Genomic DNA, 20,569 nt, shown 5'->3' on the forward strand with positions numbered 1-20,569 from the left:
GCAAGTGTCCATAATTTTTTCTTGAGAGGATGGTCAGGCCGGAACATAATTATAAATCATTTGTAGGCCTACACTGCAAATTGACCGCAAGAAGCCCAAAAAACAGATATAGTAGTTGAAAAAAACGTTATTAAATTGGGACACGTTCACATATCCCTCTTGGGAACAGATTTCCTCAATTAAAATCACTAAGTACCTGGTAATTTTATAGTCTTATGTCAAACAACAAAAATGTATATATATATATATATATATATATATATATATATATATATATATATATATACAGTGGGGAGAACAAGTATTTGATACACTGCCGGTTTCGCAGGTTTTCCGACTTACAAAGCATGTAGAGGTCTGTAATTTTTATCATAGGTACACTTCAACTGTGAGAGACGGAAAAAAGACAAAAATCCAGAAAATCACATTGTATGATTTTTAAGTAATTAATTTGCATTTTATTGCATGACATAAGTATTTGATCACCTACCAATCAGTAAGAATTCGGTCTCTCACAGACCTGTTAGTTTTTCTTTAAGAAGCCCTCCTGTTCTCCACTCATTACCTGTATTAACTGCACCTGTTTGAACTCGTTTACCTGTATAAAAGACACCTGTCCACACACTCAATCAAACAGACTCCAACCTCTCCACAATGGCCAAGACCAGAGAGCTGTGTAAGGACATCAGGGGTAAAATTGTAGACCTGCACAAGGCTGGGATGGGCTACAGGACAATAGGCAAGCAGCTTGGTAAGAAGGCAACAACTGTTGGCGCAATTATTAGAAAATAGAAGAAGTTCAAGATGACGGTCAATCACCCTCGGTCTGGGGCTCCGTACAAGATCTCACCTCGTGGGGCATCAATGATCATGAGGAAGGTGAGGGATCAGCCCAGAACTACACGGCAGGACCTGGTCAATGACCTGAAGAGAGCTGGGACCACAGTACCAAAGAAAACCATTAGTAACATACTACGCCATCATGGAATAAAATCCTGCAGTGCCCGCAAGGTCCCCCTGCTCAAGCCAGCGCATGTCCAGGCCCGTCTGAAGTTTGCCAATGACCATCTGGATGATCCAGAGAAGGAATGGGAGAATGTGGTCTGATGAGACAAAAATATAGCTTTTTGGTCTAAACTCCACTCGCCGTGTTTGGAGGAAGAAGAAGAATGAGTACAACCCCAAGAACACCATCCCAACCGTGAAGCATGGAGGTGGAAACATAATTCTTTGGGAATGCTTTTCTGCAAAGGGGACAGGACGACTGCACCGTATTAAGGGGAGGATGGATGGGGCCATGTATCGTGAGATCTTGGCCAACAACCTCCTTCCCTCAGTAAGAGCATTGAAGATGGGTCGTGGCTGGGTCTTCCACCATGACAACGACCCGAAACACACAGCCAGGGCAACTAAGGAGTGGCTCCGTAAGTAGCATCTCAAGGTCCTGGAGTGGCCTAGCCAGTCTCCAGACCTGAACCCAATAGAACATCTTTGGAGGGAGCTGAAAGTCCGTATTGCCCAGCAACAGCTCCGAAACCTGAAGGATCTGGAGAAGGTCTGTATGGAGGAGTGGGCCAAAATCCGTGCTGCAGTGTGTGCAAACCTGGTCAAGAACTACAGGAAACGTATGATCTCTGTAATTGCAAACAAAGGTTTCTGTACCGAATATTAAGTTCTGCTTTTCTGATGTATCAAATACTTATGTCACGCAATAAAATGCAAATTAATTACTTAAAAATCATACAATGTGATTTTCTGGATTTTTGTTTTAGATTCCGTCTCTCACAGTTGAAGTGTACCTATGATAAAAAGTACAGACCTCTACATGCTTTGTAAGTAGGAACACCTGCAAAATCGGCAGTGTATCAAATACTTATTCTCCCCACTGTATATACTGTATATATATATATATATATATATATATATATATATATATATATATATATATACAGTTGAAGTCGGAAGGTTACATACACTTAGGTTGGAGTCATTAAACCTTTTTTTAATCACATTTACGTAACCATTCAGACCCTTTACTCAGTACTTTGTTGAAGAGCTTTTGGCAGTGATTACATCCTCGAGTCTTCTTGGGTATGACGCTACAAGCTTGGCACACTTGCATCTGAGGAGTTTCTCCCATTCTTCTCTGCAGATACTCTCAAGCTCTGTCAGGTTGGATGGGGAGCATCGCTGCACAGCTGTTTTCAGGCCTCTCCAGAGATGTTTGATCGTGTTCAAGTCCGGGCTTTGGCTGGGCCACTAAATGACATTCAGAGACTTGTTCCAAAGCCACTCCTGCGTTGTCTTGACTGTGTGCTTAGGGTCGTTGTCTTGTTGGAAGGTGAACATTCGCCCCAGTCTGAGGTTCTGAGCGCTCTGGAGCTGTCACATCCTGATCTGTTTCACCTGTCTTTGTGATTGTCTCCACCCCCCTCCAGTTGTCACGCATCTTCCACATTATCTCCTGTGTATTTATACTGGTGTTCTCTGTTTGTCTGTTGCCAGTTCATCTTGTTTGTCAAGTCAACCAGCGTTTTGTGTCTCAGCTCCTGCTTTTTCCAGTCTCTCTTTTTCTCGCCCAAGGGTTTTGACCCTTGCCTGTCCTGACTCTGAGCCTGCATGCCTGACCACTCTGCCTGCTGTCTGGTACCTTTGCTCCACCTCTGGTTTACTGACCCCTGCCTGCCTTGACCTGTCTATTGCCTGGCCCTATTAGATGATTAAACCATTGTTAATTCGACGTTGTCTGCATCTGGGTCTGACCTTCATACCTGATAGTACGAACTGGCCATGACTGACCAAGCAGACCCGGGCCAGCTGCGTAACGCCATTTCCTCCCAAGGAGCCTCAATTGGTAGGCACGAGGAATTGCTTCGTGGTCTTATGGAGGGGGTCCAAACATGGCTGAACGCAATGACTGGGTGTTGGACATGCTGCTGGAGCAATTTCGTGGGTTTTCTGTGGGGCAGCCTGCCACGGTGGTAACCCCACCTCCCCTCAATAACTCGGCAGTTAGCAGTGCCGCTCCACTGGCCACTCCACTTTCCCGTGAGCCCTGGTTACCTCCCCCGGAAACGCTTTAATGGAGAGCCGAGCACCTGTCAGGCATTTTTAGCTCAGTGTGCCCTCAATTTCGAGCTTCAGCCCTCCTCTTTCCCCTCGGATCGCTCCAAGATAGCCTACCTCATCATGCTGATGTCTGGGAGTCCTCTCACCTGGGCTTCCGCCGTATGGGAACAACAGCCGGCCATGTGAGTGAGTCTGGAGGGGTTTGTGGGAGAGTTGAGGAAGGTTTTTGATGCCCCGTTCTCCAGGAAAGAAGCTGCCAGGAAGCTAATCCAGCTCCGGCAGGACGCCCGCAGAGTGGCCGACTATGTTGTGGTTTACCACACGTTGGGAGCGGAGAGTGCGTGGAACCAGGAAACACTATTCGACATCTTCCTGCACAGCGTCTCGGAGAAGGTTAAGGACGAACTTGCAGCTCAGGAGTTACCCACGGATCTTGACTCCCTCATCGCTTTGACCATCTGCATCGATGGGCGATTGTGGGAATGATGGATGGAGAGGAATTTAAATTTTGTTTGCACGTCCAGGGATTCCACCTCGCCTCTGAGTCATCTCGGAAGTCCCAGACAGTCCTGTTGCCAAGAGCACCCAAGGTTTCCCGACCTTCATCGAGAGTCACCGAAGACGGCAGAGGCACTGTTTCCCTAGTCTATACAACTATGCAGAGTTGGCCTGTCGCCAGCGGAACGGTAACACAGGATCAACACAAGGAGCTGTCTGTATTGGGGGCTTTTGGTCATTTTGTGTCCTCTTTCCCGGTAAAAGACCAGGCTCACCGGTAGGAGCAAGTACTCTGGTGGGCCATATGGAGAACTTTTCTGCTTCCCTTACTCGCACCCCTTCCCGTCAGTTTGTGGTGGAGGCCGATGCTTCGGATGTGAGACCATCCTTCTGAGACCATCCTTCCCACCTCGTGCCTGGCAACAGCACTCTGCTGGGGAAAAGGGAAATTGGTCCGGGAGGCGCAGCGGTCCCAGCCGAACCCAGGGGGGGGCCCAGATAACTGGATGTTTGTGCCTTACACTGTCCGCTCTGCGGTCCTGGAGTGGGCTCATTCCTCCAGGCTTGCCTGTCACCCGGGCTCTCGTCGGACCCTGGCCTTCGTGCGACAACTGTTTTGGTGGCCTACTATGCTTCCGGATGTTGCCGTGTTTGTCACCACCTGCACGGTCTGCGCACAGAACAAGACTCCTTGGCAGTCTCGGGCTGGTCTTCTCCAACCACTGCCTGTCCCTCACCGTCCTCATATCCACCGTCCCATATATCCCTGGATTTCGCCCACGGGTCTTCCCCCGTCTGCGGGCAACACTGCCATCCTGACTGTGGTCGACTGATTTTCCAAAGCCGCCAACTTCATTCCTCTCCCCAAACTACCCTCGGCCAAGGAGACGGCCCAGCTTATGGTGCAGCACATCTTCCAGATCCACGGACTCCCGGTGGATATGGTCTCCAACCGGGGTCAACAGTTCTCGTCCCGGTTCTGGAAGGCGTCCTGCACGCTCATTGGGTCGTCGACTAGCCTGTCCCCCTGGATTCCACCCGCAGTCCAACAGCCAGTCGGAGCGAGCCAACCAGGACTTAGAGACGACTCTTCGCTACATTACCACCTGGAGTCAGCAACTGGTATGGGTTGAGTACGCTCGCACCACCCTTCCGTGCTCTGCCACAGGTCTCTCGCCCTTTGAGTGTTCCTTGGGATATCAGCCTCCGCTCTTCCTCGAGCAAGAGGAGGAAGTCAGCGATCCCTCTGCCCAGATTTTCATCCCCCGCTGTCGCCGTACCTGGCAGAGAGCCCAGGGCTCTCTGTTGAAGACTACTTCCAGGTATAGGCAACAAGCGGATCGTCACCGGACACCCTGCTCCATGCTATCGGTTCGGGCAGAGGGTATGGCTCGCTACCTGGGACTTGCCCCTCCGGGTGGAGTCCCGTAAAGTTTCCCACTGTTTCATCAGCCCATTCCCCATCTCTAGAGTCATTAGCCCCACTGCTGTTTATCTTTTGTTACCCCATACCCTCCGTATTCACCCTACTTTCCATGTGTCTAGGATTAAGTCCGTGTCTCACAGCCCTTCGTTTTCTGTTTGCAGGCCCACCCCTCCTCCACGTGTCATCGATGGCTATCCAGCATACACGGTGAAATGCCTCCTGAGTGTTGGATCACGAGGGGTTTCTAGTACCTGGTTGGCTGGAAGGGTTATGGCCTGGTGGGGATGTGCTGGGTCCCCGCTAGAGACATACTGGACCCAGCCCTCATTGCCAACTTCCACCGCCGGCACCCCGGGTGGGTAGCCTAGTGGTTAGAGTGTTGGACTAGTAACCAAAAGGTTGCAAGTTCAAATCCCCGAGCTGACAAGGTACAAATCTGTCATTCTGCCCCTGAACAGGCAGTTAACCCACTGTTCCTAGGCCGTCATTGAAAATAAGAATTTGTTCTTAACTGACTTGCCTAGTTAACTAAAGGTTAAATATATATATTTTTTAAAACAGGTATGAGCCCAGGCAGACGACGTCTGCATCTGGGTCTTAACTTCATACCTGATAGGAACATGTTTTTATCAAGGATCTCTCTGTACTTTGTTCCGTTAATTTTCCCTCTATCCTCTCCCAGTCCGTGCCGCTGAAAAAAGCATGAGGCTGCCACCACCATTCTTCACCGTAGGGATGGTGCTAAGTTTCTTCCAGACGTGATGCTTGGCATTCAGGCCAAATAGTTCAATCTTGGTTTCATCAGACCAGAGAATCATGTTTCTCATGGTCTGAGAGTCCTTTAGGTGCCTTTTGGCAAACTCCAAACAGTCATGTGCCTTTTACTGAGGAGTGGCTTCCGTCTCGCCACTCCACCATAAAGTCCTGACTAGTGGAGTGCTGCAGAGATGGTTGTCCTTCTGGAAGGTTCTCCCATCTCCACAGAGGCCCTTTTTTAATTTACATGTTTTATTTATTTCACCTTTATTTAACCAGGTAGGCTAGTTGAGGTCAAGTTCTCCTTTACAACTGCGACCTGGCCAAGATAAAGCAAAGCAGTGTGACACAAACAACAACACAGAGCTACACATGGAATAAACAAACATACAGTCAATAACACAATAGAAAAAGTATATATGCAGTGTGTGCAAATGAGGTAAGATAAGGGAGGTAAGGCAATAAATAGGCCATAGTGGAGAAATAATTACAATTTAGCAATTAAACACTGGATTGATAGATGTGCAGAATATGAATGTGGAAGTAGAGATACTGGGGTGCAAAGGAGCAAAAACAAAATAACAGTATGGGGATGAGGTAGTTGGATGGGCTATTTACAGATGGGCTATGTACAGGTGCAGTGATCTGTGAGCTGCTCTGACAGCTGCTGCTTAAGTTAGTGAGGGAGATATGAGTCTCCAGCTTCAGTTTTGCAATTCGTTCCAGTCACTGGCAGCAGAGAACTGGAAGGAAAGGCGGCCAAAGGAGTAATTGGCTTTGGGGGTGACCAGTGAAATATACCTGCTGGAGCGCGTGCAACGGGTGGGTGCTGCTATGGTGACCAGTGAGCTGAGATAAGGCGGGGCTTTACCTAGCAAAGACTTATAGATGACCTGGAGCCAGTGGGGTTTGGACGAGTATGAAGCGAGGGCCAGCCAACGAGAGCATACAGGTCGCAGTGGTGGGTAGTATGTGGGGCTTTGGTGACAAAACGGATGGCACTGTGATAGACTGCATCCAATTTGCTGAGTAGAGTGTTCGAGGATATTTTGTAAATGACATCGCCGAAGTCAATGATCGGTAGGATAGTTAGTTTTACAAGGGTATGTTTGACAACATGAGTGAAGGATGCTTTGTTGCGAAATACGAAGTCGATTCTAGATTTAATTTTGGATTGGAGATGCTTAATATGAGTCTGGAAGGAGAGTTTACAGTCTAACCAGACACCTAGGCATATAGAGTAAAAGGAGTAAAAGGAGCAGGTTTCTGGACGCGGTAGAATAGATTCAATGCATAATGTACAGACAAAGGTATGGTAGGATGTGAAAACAGTGGAGGTAAACCTAGGCATTGAGCGACGATGAGAGAGGTATTGTCTCCTTCACCCCCGATTGTTTAGTTTGGCCGGGCAGCCAGCTCCAGGAAGAGTCTTGGTGGTTCCAAACTTCTTCCATTTAAGATCGATGGAGGCCACTGTGTTCTTGGGGACCTTCAATGCTGCAGAAATGTTTTGGTACCCTTCCTCAGATCTGTACCTCGACACAATCCTGTCTCGGAGCTCTACGGACAATTCCTTCAACCTCATCGCTTGGTTGTTGCTCTGATATGCACTGTCAACTGTGGGACCTTATATAGACAGGTGTGTGTCTTTCCAAATCATGTCCAATCAATTGAATTTACCACAGATGGACGCAAATCAACTTGTAGAAACCTGAGCTCAATTTCGAGTCAAATCTCAAAGGGTCTGAATACTTATGTAAATAAAAATGGAAATTAATCAATTTCAGAATGAGGCTATAATGTAACAAAATATGGAAAAGTAAAGGAGTCTGAATACTTTCCGAATACACTGTGTATATATATATATATAAAGTACCAGTCAAAAGTTTGGACACGCCTACTCATTCAAGATCAAGATCAACATCAACTGTTCAGAGGAGACTGCGTGAATCAGGCCTTCATGGTCGAATTGCTGCAAACAAACCACTATTAAGAAAAGAACACCAATAAGAAAAGAGACTTGCTTGGGCCAAGAAACACGAGCAATAGACATTAGACTGGTGGAAATCTTAAGATTTTTGGTTCCAACCGCCATGTCTTTGTGAGATGCAGAGTAGGTGAACGGATGATCTCCGCATGTGTGATTCCCACTGTGAAGCATGGAGGAGGAGCTGTGATGGTGTGTTTGTGCTTTGCTGGTGGCACTGTCAGTGACTTATTTAGAATTCAAGGCACACTTAAGCAGCAAGGCTTCCACAGCATTCTGCAGCGATACGACATCCCACCTGGTTTGCGCTTAGTAGGACTATCATTTGTTTTTCAACAGGACAATGATCCAACACACCTCCAGGCTGTGTAAGGGCTATTTGACCAAGAAGGAGAGTGATGGAGTGTTGCATCAGATGATCTGGCTTTCACAATCAACCCATGGGATGAGTTGGACCACAGAGTGGAAAAGCAGCCAAAAAGTGCTCAGCATATGTGGGAACTCCTTCAAGACTGTTGGAAAAGCATTCCAGGTGAAGCTGGTTGAGTGTGCAAAGCTGCCATCATCGCTACTCTCAAATATAAAACATGTTTATTTTATATACATTTTTTTACCCCCTTTTCTCCCCAATTTCGTGGTGTCCAATTGTTAGTAATTACTATCTTGTCTCATCTCTACAACTCCGTACGGGCTCGGGAGAGACGAAGGTCGAAAGCCATGTGTCTTCCGAAACACAACCCAACCAAGCCGCACTGCTTCTTAACACAGCGTGCATCCAACCCGGAGGCCAGCCACACCAATGTGTCGGGGGAAGCACCTGGTGACCTTGGTTAGCGCGCACTGCACCCGGCCCGCCACAGGAGTCGCTGGTGCGCGATGAGACAAGGATATCCCTACTGGCCAAGCCATCCCTAACCCGGACGACGCTAGGCCAATTGTGCGTCGCCCCACGGACCTCCCGGTCGCGGCCGTCTGCGACAGAGCCTGGGCTCTGCGACAGAGCGCGAACCCAGAGTCTCTGGTGGACAAGCTAGCGCTGCGATGCAGTGCCCTACACCACTGCGCCACCAGGGAGGCAATTTTTTTGTCCATTAAAATAACATCAAATTGATCAGAAATACAGTGTAGACATTGTAAAATGTTGTAAATGACCATTGTAGTTGGAAACGGCTGATATAGACTCTTTTTTTTCTACTGTGTTATTGACTTGTTAATTGTTTACTCCATGTGTAACTCTGTGTTGTCTGTTCACACTGCTATGCTTTATCTTGGCCAGGTCGCAGTTGCAAATGAGAACTTGTTCTCAACTAGCTTACCTGGTTAAATAAAGGTGAAATAAAAAAATAAAAAAATAATTTTGAATGGAATATCTACATAGGCATACAGAGGCCCATTATCTGCAACCATCACTCCTGTGTTAGCTAATCCAAGTTGATCATTTTAAAAGGATAATTGATCATTAGAAAACCCCTTTGCAAATATGTTAGCACAGCTGGAAACTGTTGTTCTGATTAAAGAAGCAATAAAACTTGCCTTTTTTCCTTTGAGTATCTGGAGCATCAGCATTTGTGGGTTCGATTACAGGCTCAAAATGGCCAGAAGCAAATAACTTTCTCCTGAAACTTCTCAGTATTCTCGTTCTGAGAAATGAAGGCGATGCGAGAAATTGCAAGAAACTGAAGATCTCGTACAACGCTGTGTACTACTCCCTTCACAGAACAGCGCAATCTGGCTCTTATCAGAATAGGAAGGGAAGTGGGAGGGCCGGTGCACAACTGTGCAAGAGGACAAGTACATTAGAGTGTCTAGTTGGATTAACAGACACCCCACAAGTCCTCAACTGGCAGCTTAATTAAATAGTACACGCAAAACACCAAGCTCAACATCAACAGTGAAGAGGCAACTCCGGTATGCTGGCAACTCCGGGATGCACAAAAAGTGTCAAATAATTTTTTCGAAAATGTCCTCTCTGAATTTAAAAGTAATCCTCAAAGTAATTATCTAGTTTTTCAAAAGTATCTGTAATCTGATTAAAATATTTGTGTTGGTAAAAACAGTTGCAAAACAGTTCTGTAATCCCTTACATGTAACGGATTACATGTAACTTGTTACTCCCCAACCCTGCCTATCAAGTACTTCAGAGTGTTGCTCCCCACCGACACCCCTTGCTGGTTCAAGTCAATTCAATCATCTTTATTGTCCCGCAAAAAGCAATTGTTGCTGGGCTTAAATAATGACAGGGACCTCCCGAGTGGCGCAGTGGTCTAAGGCACTGCATTGCAGTGCTAGCTGTGCTACTAGAGATCTTGGTTTGAGTCCAGGATCTGTTTCTGGAGGCCACGACCGGGAGACCCATGGGGCGGTGCACAATTGGCCTCATTCTAGAGCTACAACATAACGTGATTTTTTTTTTTAGAGTTCCCTGCTGTCTTGAAAGCACCATAAATCCAGAGAACGGCAGATTTTGATGACAAAATTTGCCCACGAAGTACCGCCACGCCAGCTGTGAGCACAGCACAACAAGGTGAGTCCAAAAATGTATTGTATGCTGCTGCATAAATTACGTAATATGCCAGGGAGATATGTGTACTGTAGCTAAGAAAGTAATACTAAGTGTATGTTGTGTAGTAGGCTGTTAATAGCGTAGTAAGCTGTTAATGTGCCTCACCCTAATAATTTGGTCTATTTTCACCTCTTAATTTCACCTACTGTTCTGACTTGGTGGTGCACATGTAGCCTATAACCTGTTTTTGAGAAATGTAATCAGTGAATATTGTAAGAGCTTTCATTGTCTGCTTAAATGCCCCCTTTAATTATCCTACGGTTCTGACCTGGTGTACAGGGAGAACACTGTAAGAACGGCCCATGTTCTGAATTCTGTCGCTGTACATTTCAAAAGTTCTGAACAAATAGTTGTAATGAATATGTCCATCCTAGCTCGCTCATTAATGTCTTAATCGAAATTACGGATTGCCTCTTATCCACGTGTCGTTCCCTTATGCCATAGTTTGTACATCTCAATTGTCAGTAGAAACCACATTTGCAAGTCAGCCATATCAGCTATGTTTTTTTTAAAGGCAGTAAATGAGGCTGAATGAACTGTTTCGCTGCCAGACAAGGCTCTGCTGATAGCCAGGTGTAGCAGTGGTAAGGTGTTGGGACTGCTGTTGGGACTGAAGGCCCAAACAGTTTGTGGGCACCGTTTGTCACCATTATAGTGCAATTAATGTATTGTTTAGTGTTGTGTAGTGGCTTTGCTGACATGCATCCCACATTTTTGTTTTGTTTGCCCCACCAAGATTAGCATTCTTAAATTGCCACTGGACAGAACACTGAGCCAATCACAGCACAACTAGAGAACATTGCCAACACCTACGCTCAGTACACTGGGAATCGTCACAGACACCGGGAATCTTCACTTTCAACTGATCTTCCTCAACATTTAATGGCACCTACGTTATCACTCCTTTCAACGGTGTCCAGCTCTGGAGAGCAAAATAAGTCACATTTCTTGTCCCTAATTACGTGATCTGGAGCGCCGCTCCCTCTGGGCTGAAGAAAGACAAATCATCACTAGTCCACTCCTAGTTACCTTCACCAACTCAACAGTTCCCAACCTCTTCTCCACCCAACCACCACATATGGATCAGCCAAAATGCAAGGATCCATTCTCTCCACAAATTGTACTCCCACAAGGCCAGAATCATCCTTTACATCCTCGGACCAAGGCCCGACCTCAGTGGTTCTCACTGCAGGAACTTCATCCACTCTCTTGTCAGGTTTCATCACTGAGCTACAGGAACACGTATCCCTCTTTTTGCACTTGACGCCAACCTTCCTCTACACACTGCTTCCCTCTAAACTCAACAGTTATCACTGCACCTGCCACTAATTCATCCTCACTCTCCATTTCCTCAAGTTCTACCACAAGTTCTGTAAAATCCCTCATTCCATATTCCCTCAACCATTTCCAGTGTCCTTTTTTCCCTTGTCCATTATCTTCTCCTTCACCAGATCTTTCAGAAGGCCTGTGTAATCCCAAACTCCATGTTTACTCATAATATGCCCCACTTTTTTCCTTATCCTCCATCTTCTCCAAATCGCTCCCGTTCTCCAAACATTTCTCCCTGGACAACCTCTTCAACGCCATCCGCCATATGGGAACATTCCTTCGAGTGAGCTCCAGATTTACACCTGGTAAGTATAACTATCGCCAGGGCTGTATTCATTCAGCCAATTCTGTTGCAAAACATTTCTTAAGCAAGCAGAATGAAACAGAGGGACCTACCTGAATGTCCAATAGAAACACATTTTAGTTGCAACTGGCAGAATGAATACACCCCAGCTGTATGGAATAGACACTAGAAAAGGTCAGTCAGAATACCTTAAATTACATTCAGAATCTGTCCCTCCCTTGTATGCTTATGAAACTATTTCATTTAATTCAGGTTGGACGCCACACTGAAAGTCTTGTGAAAGGTCTAACCCTGATGCAAAAAAACCCAGAGCATATTTAGCCTTTGCTATAGTCTACACAGAACCTAAAACGACAAGGTTACAGGTAACTGATGATTGACATTCAGAGCTGCCCTGTAATATCAATGAACAGCCACAGACAACACTGTAAATATTGTTACTATTGATTTGTTTCAGGTTGAAGGATATAGGCAACGCACTGCCCGGATGGAAGGGTCCAGATGATGCCATGACCTTACAGTCCCAGCGATTTCAGATTGGAGACTACCTGGACATCACCGTCACCCCTCCTAACAGAGCAACCCCTTCTCCTGGGGCACGAGACCCTATTGATACCAGAAGGCCTGCCTGGGGTTCAACATGTCCCCCAATTGCATAGAAGTAGGAGATCAGTGTTATTTTTTTACTGACGTTTTTTTAATCATCAAATTGTTATGTAGAAATTAACCATACTACCATGTCTTCCTTTGGGATTTTTTGTAGTTTGTGTATGCATTTTATAATGCTCAATTGTCTCACTTGTTATAATTGATTGCTATATTGTTAAAAAGATCACTCAATCCTGAACTAAGCCATCATGTTCATAATTATGTATTTATTAGTGAGATTACACACAGACCAATTATACACATAGAAAACTACGAAAATGCTAAATCGACTGAGTATTCATGCATTTTGAACAGAAGGACCTACACAATTAAAAAGACCAAGACAAAACATATGTACAGTTCTCAAAGGTGAAAATAAAATAATGAATCAATTTTGGGCCTATTCTAGCCTGAGTGCCGGGCTGTTTCGCTAACATTTCACTCCTTGTACTCTGTCATATGCCAATGTTTAGCATGACAGCAGTGGCAAGGAGTGAATGATAGCTAAACAGACTGGCACCCAGGCCTATTCAGGAGGGGAGTCAATACATAGGACCTCACTCAGTAGTGTTGAGCCCTTTGGGAGGTTTAAGAAGGCAGGGAATGTCATTGTACTTCAGATCAGGTACGTGTCTTTGACAGGACCTTGTACATGGCGCTGGTTCCTACTCCCTGCACATGCTCCAGCCTCTTTAACTCAGTCAGACACAGGAAGTACATGGGGGCCTTGGTGCCCACCCCAGTGATCCTCTTCAGCTCCTCCATCAGAAACCATGCAGGGCCCGCATCACCACCTGAAGGAGGAGCAACAGCGTCACAATAAGATGAATTTCAGAAGGACAGTCACTTAAGTTCCTGAGAGTGGCATGGAATGCAATGAAAAAAAATGTAAACGGCACCCCGAGTGGGCATAGTTGTGTGTCTCCACCTGAGATATGAAAACATAATTTCAGTGAGTTAAGTTTTAATAGTTTACAAAAGCAGTAAGCCGTGACTAACTGTGGCCTCGCTCCTCTTTGGCACCGTTGATCTTCTGAATGGCCTGGTTGAGGCTGGACAGTGGAATCTGTCTCAGATAGCTTGGAAGACTGAGGAACTCCCTCTCGGACACCACAGCCAGACTCTGAGCCCTGGAGGAACAACACAGAGAGAGCAGAGGTATGACTAGTAATTTTAAGTCAAGTAATCTATTGATATTGGGGACAGTTTAGCTTTTGAAGATAAGCTAATAATAACCATATTCTACATTCTTTGTTGACACCGTAAGATTTTACCTGTTCTCTTTCCCTGTTGCAGTGTGGAGGGTTGAAGGCTTGAGGTGTGGCTGAACTACTGCTGTGGGGAGCTTCTTGCTCTGGGAAATAAGCTGCAAGATGAAAGAAAAACCCATCAGAACCAGTCAGCACAGTAGTTATAATTACAACGCTATCTAAAAGTTTCAAACATTCACACTTAGTAATACAGACAAAGCATTTTTCTCCACTGTCTGGACAGGGAAGGCACAGTTCCCATATCTACTCCATACTCTGAATCCCACAAGTCTCCAGTCCACTCACCTTAAAGATGTCCTGTGTGACAGAGCTTAGGTCCGGCATCTCAGGGGTGGATGGCTCGGGGTAGTCCCCTCTGACCCGTGGGGTCCCCAGGTTGAATGTCTGGGTGGGACCATCCTGATCCAGGAAAGAGAGAGGGGGCTCTCCTGACCCCATAGTCTGCTCTCCACTGGTTCCACCGCCACCCCTCTACAGTCAGAGAGATGAGAGACAGTGAGGCAAAATATATACACTCAAACTTAACTATACCAACATCATCAGCAACAGGGGAAAAGTAAGCACTCAAGGGCCTTTATAGCAGTTTCAGCTTACATAGGGTAGAGAGCTGCCCAGAAAAGACTCTAGGCTTGGCATCTCTGGTGTAAGTTTTTCCTCTGTACATCCAATGATTGATATCTCTGACACATTATATGACCAGGCTTGACTGGAGCCTCTATTGGAGGTTGGAAGTTCTGAGTGATCTTGGTCTTCATCTGCCTGTGTGTTTCTCTCACCCTGTAACAACATGACAGTTACTCACTATATTTGAGTGAAATTTGTAGTTTATGGTCTATGGTCTCCATAAATAGATAAATGCATAAACAAAGACACGTTGACCAACTGACAGTAACACACACCTTTCTGGTGCTAAGGAGTCTGTTGATGTATGGTGTCTCAAATGCTGGGACCTCAGGGGTGGCTTGGTGGTTGCCAAGGCGACAGGGGGACTCTGGGTCAATCTCTCCCTGCAGAGGAGGGGACAGAGCGTGTCGCTGAGACTTTGTTATCTTCAGACCTGGGGTGCAAAATACAGGCGGCTCGGGGGACTCCATGGTAGCCAGGCTGTACATCATGGAGTTTGATGGTGGAGTGGAGAGGACATGTGCCGGTCTCTGTGACATTACTCCCAAGCCCAAGGACACTGCTGAGCTGTTAACAAAACAGCACGATTCATAAGACTAAGAGCACAGGACATTCTACTTAAGAAGGCTGACTTATTAATTTTTGTAGGAACTTGGGTGAAACTTTGGAAGCTGTTAACCAGCCAAGTAGTGGATTTGAAAGTCAATCAGAGACAGACAGAACAGTATTATACTACACACCTGAGAGGCTTTGTGGGCTTCTTGCGCTGCAGGTCCATGGTGAAGTCATTGTTGAGACACACAGTGTGTTCCGTGAGGCCAAAGTCGACCATGCGGGGGGTCAGGAGGTCGTCATCTTCGTCCATACGCAAGGTGCACTTGGGCGTTTTGGGCATGGGTGGCTGCATGGCTAGGACTAGAGACGGCAGAGGGAGGGTCATCATGGGCATGGGGGCCTCAGCGCTGGAAAACACTGTGCCACCCAACACCCTCTTCAGGTGGATCTCCGACAGGCCGAAGTCAGAGAGCTGGGGGGTGCGCAAGGGGTCAATGAAGGGCGGAGGGGGCATCTTCAGAGGGGTCACTGAGGTGAGGTATCCCTCTCCTTTCTCCTGGTCCTCCTCTCCTCCCTCGGTCTCACCCTCGTCCTCTTTCTCTGAAGCTTCTGCCTCCTGGCCGCTCGACTCTGTGGGAGAGAGACAAGATATCTAGATAAACCAACAGGTCAGGAGGAGAACATTCAGATAGAAATGGGCAATTCCACAGTAACAGATTGATGCTGAAACTCAGATTTTACACATTAAAATGTCAAACAAAAACCAATGATTGCAAAGTTAAAAATCATACAACTACGCATAAGGACTAATTTGTGCCGTCATTCTGTTACCAAACTTTGCATCTGCACTGTTCAAGTAAATTTGTTTTTGTCAAATCTTCTGTTGAAATTGTTACAAGTCCTTTTGCATTGAACAGCCTCAATTAGTCAGGCATAGACTACAACGTGTCGAAAGCGTTCCATTGGAATGCTGGCCCATGTTGACTTGCCCATCCACCCTCTGAATGGCACACATACACAATCTCAAGGCTTAAAAATCCTTATTTAACCTCTCTTCCCCTTCATCTACACTGATTGAAGTGGCTTTAACAGGTGACATCAATAAGGGATCATAGACTAACCAGGTTGAAGCTATGTCATAGAAAGAGCAGGTGTCCATAATGTTTTGTACACTGAGTGCATATCAAGTAAACCAAACCAAACACTGAATGATTGACATACTACGTGAAGTGTTAAATAGAGATACTTTCCTACCTGACTGTTTCTGTGTGCTCTTAGGCGCTCTGTAGCCATATTTTTCATAGTGTCTCATCAGTCTCTGGATGTCCTCTGTGGTCCTCTGCTTCAGCACCATACACATCTTTATAAAGCTCCTCAAATCATTCTCCCCTGCCTGCTGGCGCACCAGCTGCTCCTTCACCTGGCCCTGGGCATGCAAAACAAGCCAGTTATGTAAATATCTGTATACTAATGAATCACATAGCTATATAAGCTACACAGAGCTGTTCAAACAGCTCAGCAGGTGCTAAATTGACAGTTACCTTGAGTCCCCTGACCTCGGAGTGCAGCTCTTGCAGAACTCCCACTGCACCCTCAGTGCTATGATCTGAAACACGATTTTACAGTATACAAGAATACACTAGTCACTGGTGGTGCATTGACTGACTAGACACATTAGCCGAAATAAAATTTGCGTGGAAGTCTGTTTCATAACGTTACCTTCATCGTCGTAGTTCTGGTGTGCCTGTTGAAGACTGGCAGTTTCGGTCTCCAAATTCACGGCTAGGTTTCGCAACTTAGTGAAAAAACGTGCCGACGAGTCCATTTGTTTGCAGATATGTTTCTAAAAGTAGTATTATCTTCAACGTCAATTTTCGCTGTCTGTTTACGTTCATATAAATTGAAACAGGAATATTTTTCAAATTTGGCGCCACATCCGGAACCTAACGGAAGTAGGTTTATTCAGGACTCTCAAGACCGAAGAAGAGAAAGCATCTCGAGCTAAATGCAATTCTGCCACCTGCCGTCCTTGACGACTTCGATATATACAGTATCTTTTGTTAACGATATGGTCAAGAGATCATTTTAGAATAATTGTGTGGTGGACTCACAAAATAATCAATAAGCAAACTTCAAAGCCAAGAGTTTGTAATACACTTCCAAAGGAACATTAATTTATTTTAATTTTTTATTTCACCTTTATTTAACCAGGTAGGCTAGTTGAGAACCAGTTCTCATTTGCAACTGCGACCTGGCCAAGATAAAGCATAGCAGTGTGAACAGACAACACAGAGTTACACATGGAGTAAACAATTAACAAGTCAATAACACAGTAGAAAAAAAAGAGAGTCTGTATACATTGTGTGCAAAAGGCATGAGGAGGTAGGCGAATAATTTCAATTTTGCAGATTAACGCTGGAGTGATAAATGATCAGATGGTCATGTACAGGTATTGGTGTGCAAAAGAGCAGAGAAGTAAATAAATACAAACAGTATGGGGATGAGGTAGGTAAAATTGGGTGGGCTATTTACCGATAGACTATGTTCAGCTGCAGCATTCGGTTAGCTGCTCAGATAGAAATAGAAAGCCGACTCTAGATTTGATTTTAGATTGGAGATGTTTGATATGAGTCTGGAAGGAGAGTTTACAGTCTAGCCAGACACCTAGGTACTTATAGATGTCCACATATTTTAGGTTACATTTGTAACATCCATGAGTAACATTTTTTCTATACCTCTTTAAATTTACTTTAGACTCACTTCCTTTGCTTATTTTGTTATGTTTTATTTCCCCTTTGTTTAACCAGGTAGGCTAGTTGAGAACAAGTTCTGATTTACAACTGTGACCTGGCCAAGATAAAGCAAAGCAGTGTGACACAAACAACAACACAGAGTTACACATGGAATTTAACAAGTGTACAGTCAATAACACAATAGAAAAAAAGAAAGTCTATATACAGTGTGTGCAAATGGCGTGAGGAGGTAAGGCAATAAATAGGCCATAGTAGCAAGTAATTACAATTTAGCAAATTAACACTGGAGTGATAGATGTTCAGATGATGATGTGCAAGTAGAAATACTGGTGTGCAAAAGAGCATAACAGTAAATAAAAACAATATGGGGATGAGTGCAGAGGAAGGTTAGAGCTGGGAGGTGGAGGGACCTTCTGACAGATGAGTAATGGAGCACAGTAATGGAGCACAGCAAGTTTACAAGTTATTCTGAATATCAAAGGTATGTACAGTGGATATGGTAAGCTGATATTATGGTTAGTTAGTAGATATTGGCCTACTGTATCAACTACAGTGGAGTATTGGCCTATAATTTGTATGCCTCTTCTTTCCTCAGCACCAGAATCAGTTGGCTGTTTCACAATGAACATATATTTATTAAGTAAATCCATCTAGTTCTAGCCATGGCAATGTTTGGCAAGGTGCTGGAGCCGGCGGGCTACATGCAGACCATGAGGACCCTTGTGGAGGGCATCTGTACCTACCTGGGTGGCAGTGCCTTAGCTGACGAGACAGACCTGGCCATGAATAATCTGGACTACATAGACCAGGAGCTGGGTGCTGTAGGGCAGGGTCTTCTGACTGGCCAAGAGGTCCATCTCCTGGAGGACGACCTGGCCGCGGTCTACTACCAGCTGGGCGTGGCCGTCAGGGCACAGTCGGAGTTCACCAAGCGGGAGACAGAGGTGTCCTCCAGTACGTCCTGGAGCACCGGCTGGCGAGGCAGTTGACAATGCTCCACAGCAGGCTGATGGGGGTGTCGGCACTGACGGACCAGCCAATCCTGCTGGAGGAGCTGGTCCAGAGCCACAAGTCCAACCGCTGGGAGATGAGGGAGTTCTGTGTCCAGGTCAGTGGGGGTCAGGGCGTGGTCAGCCATCAGCACACAATGCCCAACAGGCAACAGTTATCATTATGTTCAACTCTCAATATCTCTAACCATTGAATGTGTAAATCATTTGCACACAGTGTATGGAGTTTAACAAAATTAGACATGAAGTTCAAAGAACAAAATTGTTTGCCTGGGAGCCATGCTTTGTCCAACTGTCAGACTAAAATAGTTTGTAAAATAGACATGAAGTTAATGATTTTCTAGCCTGGTCCCAAATATGTTTGTGCTCTTGCCAACTCCATTGCTGTCATTGTCAAGCCAAACATTTTTGGCATGATAGCACAAACAGACTGGTACTCAGGCTAATGATTTTAACCCTAAATGTTTTACCCTAAAATAGTTACAGGTTGTGTTGTTATTCAAAATATTTTGCGATAATTGTAATGCAGTTGCATATCCAAAGCTCACCCCTATCTAGTCCAACACTTGGTACATCACACCGCAAAATTAGGTCAGATGTCTGTTTGCATTCCTCTCCTAAGCGAGCAGAAAATGTGTGTAGAGAGAAAACCTTATTTCACCTTGGTAAAAATACAACCGCATCTGTTATGTTAACCTTGGATAACTTATCTGGCACAAACATAGCAGCAAAATGTATGATGCTTGATACTGATTAAATACCTGCTATTTTAGGCACTCTATGATCTTGAAGAATCATCCCAGCCACTGCTGTTGCAGCAGATTTTTCAAATCATAAATAGCTTTGTGCTATGCTTCTCCAAATGCTGATTCTACAAAATGCCGTCTGTTCAGTATAGTAGCGCACCAATCATCCAAGTGGGCCAACACTCTACCATTTTTTGAATCTACTGAACATGAGTCATATAGTCACAGCATAGAACTTGGGTTTTGTTCTATCAGCCTCTCTTCCCTTTCCTTGCAGGTGAACTTTGTCCTGGGCACGGGTCTGCTGTGCCTCTTCACCCAGGCCTTGCTGACAGGCTGAGACCAGGCCCTGCTGATGAAGACCTGGTCTGATCACATTGGCGCCCTCTACGGGAAGATGAAGACTGATAGGGGGCGCTGTTCAGGCTACTTCCTGCAGCAGGCGGAGAAAGATGTGCGTCAGCAGCTGCAGGAGGTCATGCAGAGGCGTTCAGCCCTCGAGGAGGCAGCAGCTGGCATCTTTAAGATCCTGGAGAACAACTACGACTGGCTGCGCTGGGCTGTCATGGTGCACTCTGCCGTGGGGCCCTTGGATGAGGACAGGGGTAGGTCCGGGGGACCACTCTACAGCCCAATCACTTCCTGTCCTTGTTGTCTGAGGCACCCTGCCCTCATGTGGTGGCCTGCTACCGTGACATGCCCAGCTCGCTGGATAAGAGCCGCATCCACCAGCTGATCATGGACCTGGAGTGAAAAATCCCCAACCCGCCTCCAGATGTGTACGCCTCTATCGAGGAGGACCCGGGGAAGGCCCGATGGTACATGGCCTCTCGCATGCTGAAGAAGCTGCAGGAGGGTCTGTGCTCCGCGGTGGACATCCCTGTGGTGCCAGACAATATGGAGATGAAGTGTAACTTCCCCCAAGCATCCTACTACCTGTACGGGCACAAACACAGGCTGGCCTCGGGCACCGTGTGTGTGTTTGGATAAGAGAAAGGGGGTCTGGCTAGGCCTGCGGGCTGAGGCTCAG

At 45.9% G+C, this 20,569-nt stretch overlaps 1 protein-coding gene and 1 pseudogene across 1 annotated transcript; one reads left to right on the forward strand and one right to left on the reverse strand.

Moving 5' to 3' along the window:
• Window positions 1–12,787: 12,787 nt before the first annotated feature.
• On the reverse strand, window positions 12,788–17,006 carry ska3 (spindle and kinetochore associated complex subunit 3). The gene is made up of 10 exons (XM_021597708.3): window positions 16,750–17,006; window positions 16,572–16,636; window positions 16,285–16,456; window positions 15,216–15,660; window positions 14,751–15,042; window positions 14,446–14,628; window positions 14,137–14,322; window positions 13,855–13,946; window positions 13,580–13,710; window positions 12,788–13,374 (listed from the first exon to the last, which is right to left on the reverse strand). The coding sequence occupies exons 1-10, from the start codon at window positions 16,853–16,855 to the stop codon at window positions 13,202–13,204; spliced, it is 1,845 nt and encodes a 614-aa protein (XP_021453383.3). The 5' UTR covers window positions 16,856–17,006; the 3' UTR covers window positions 12,788–13,201.
• A 1,439-nt stretch (window positions 17,007–18,445) lies between these two features.
• Window positions 18,446–20,563, forward strand: LOC149984683 (uncharacterized; annotated as a pseudogene).
• Window positions 20,564–20,569: the final 6 nt, after the last annotated feature.

Source organism: Oncorhynchus mykiss, chromosome 3 (assembly GCF_057628025.1).
Source record: "Oncorhynchus mykiss isolate SJ-2025 chromosome 3, ASM5762802v1, whole genome shotgun sequence".
Classification (NCBI taxonomy): domain Eukaryota; kingdom Metazoa; phylum Chordata; class Actinopteri; order Salmoniformes; family Salmonidae; genus Oncorhynchus; species Oncorhynchus mykiss.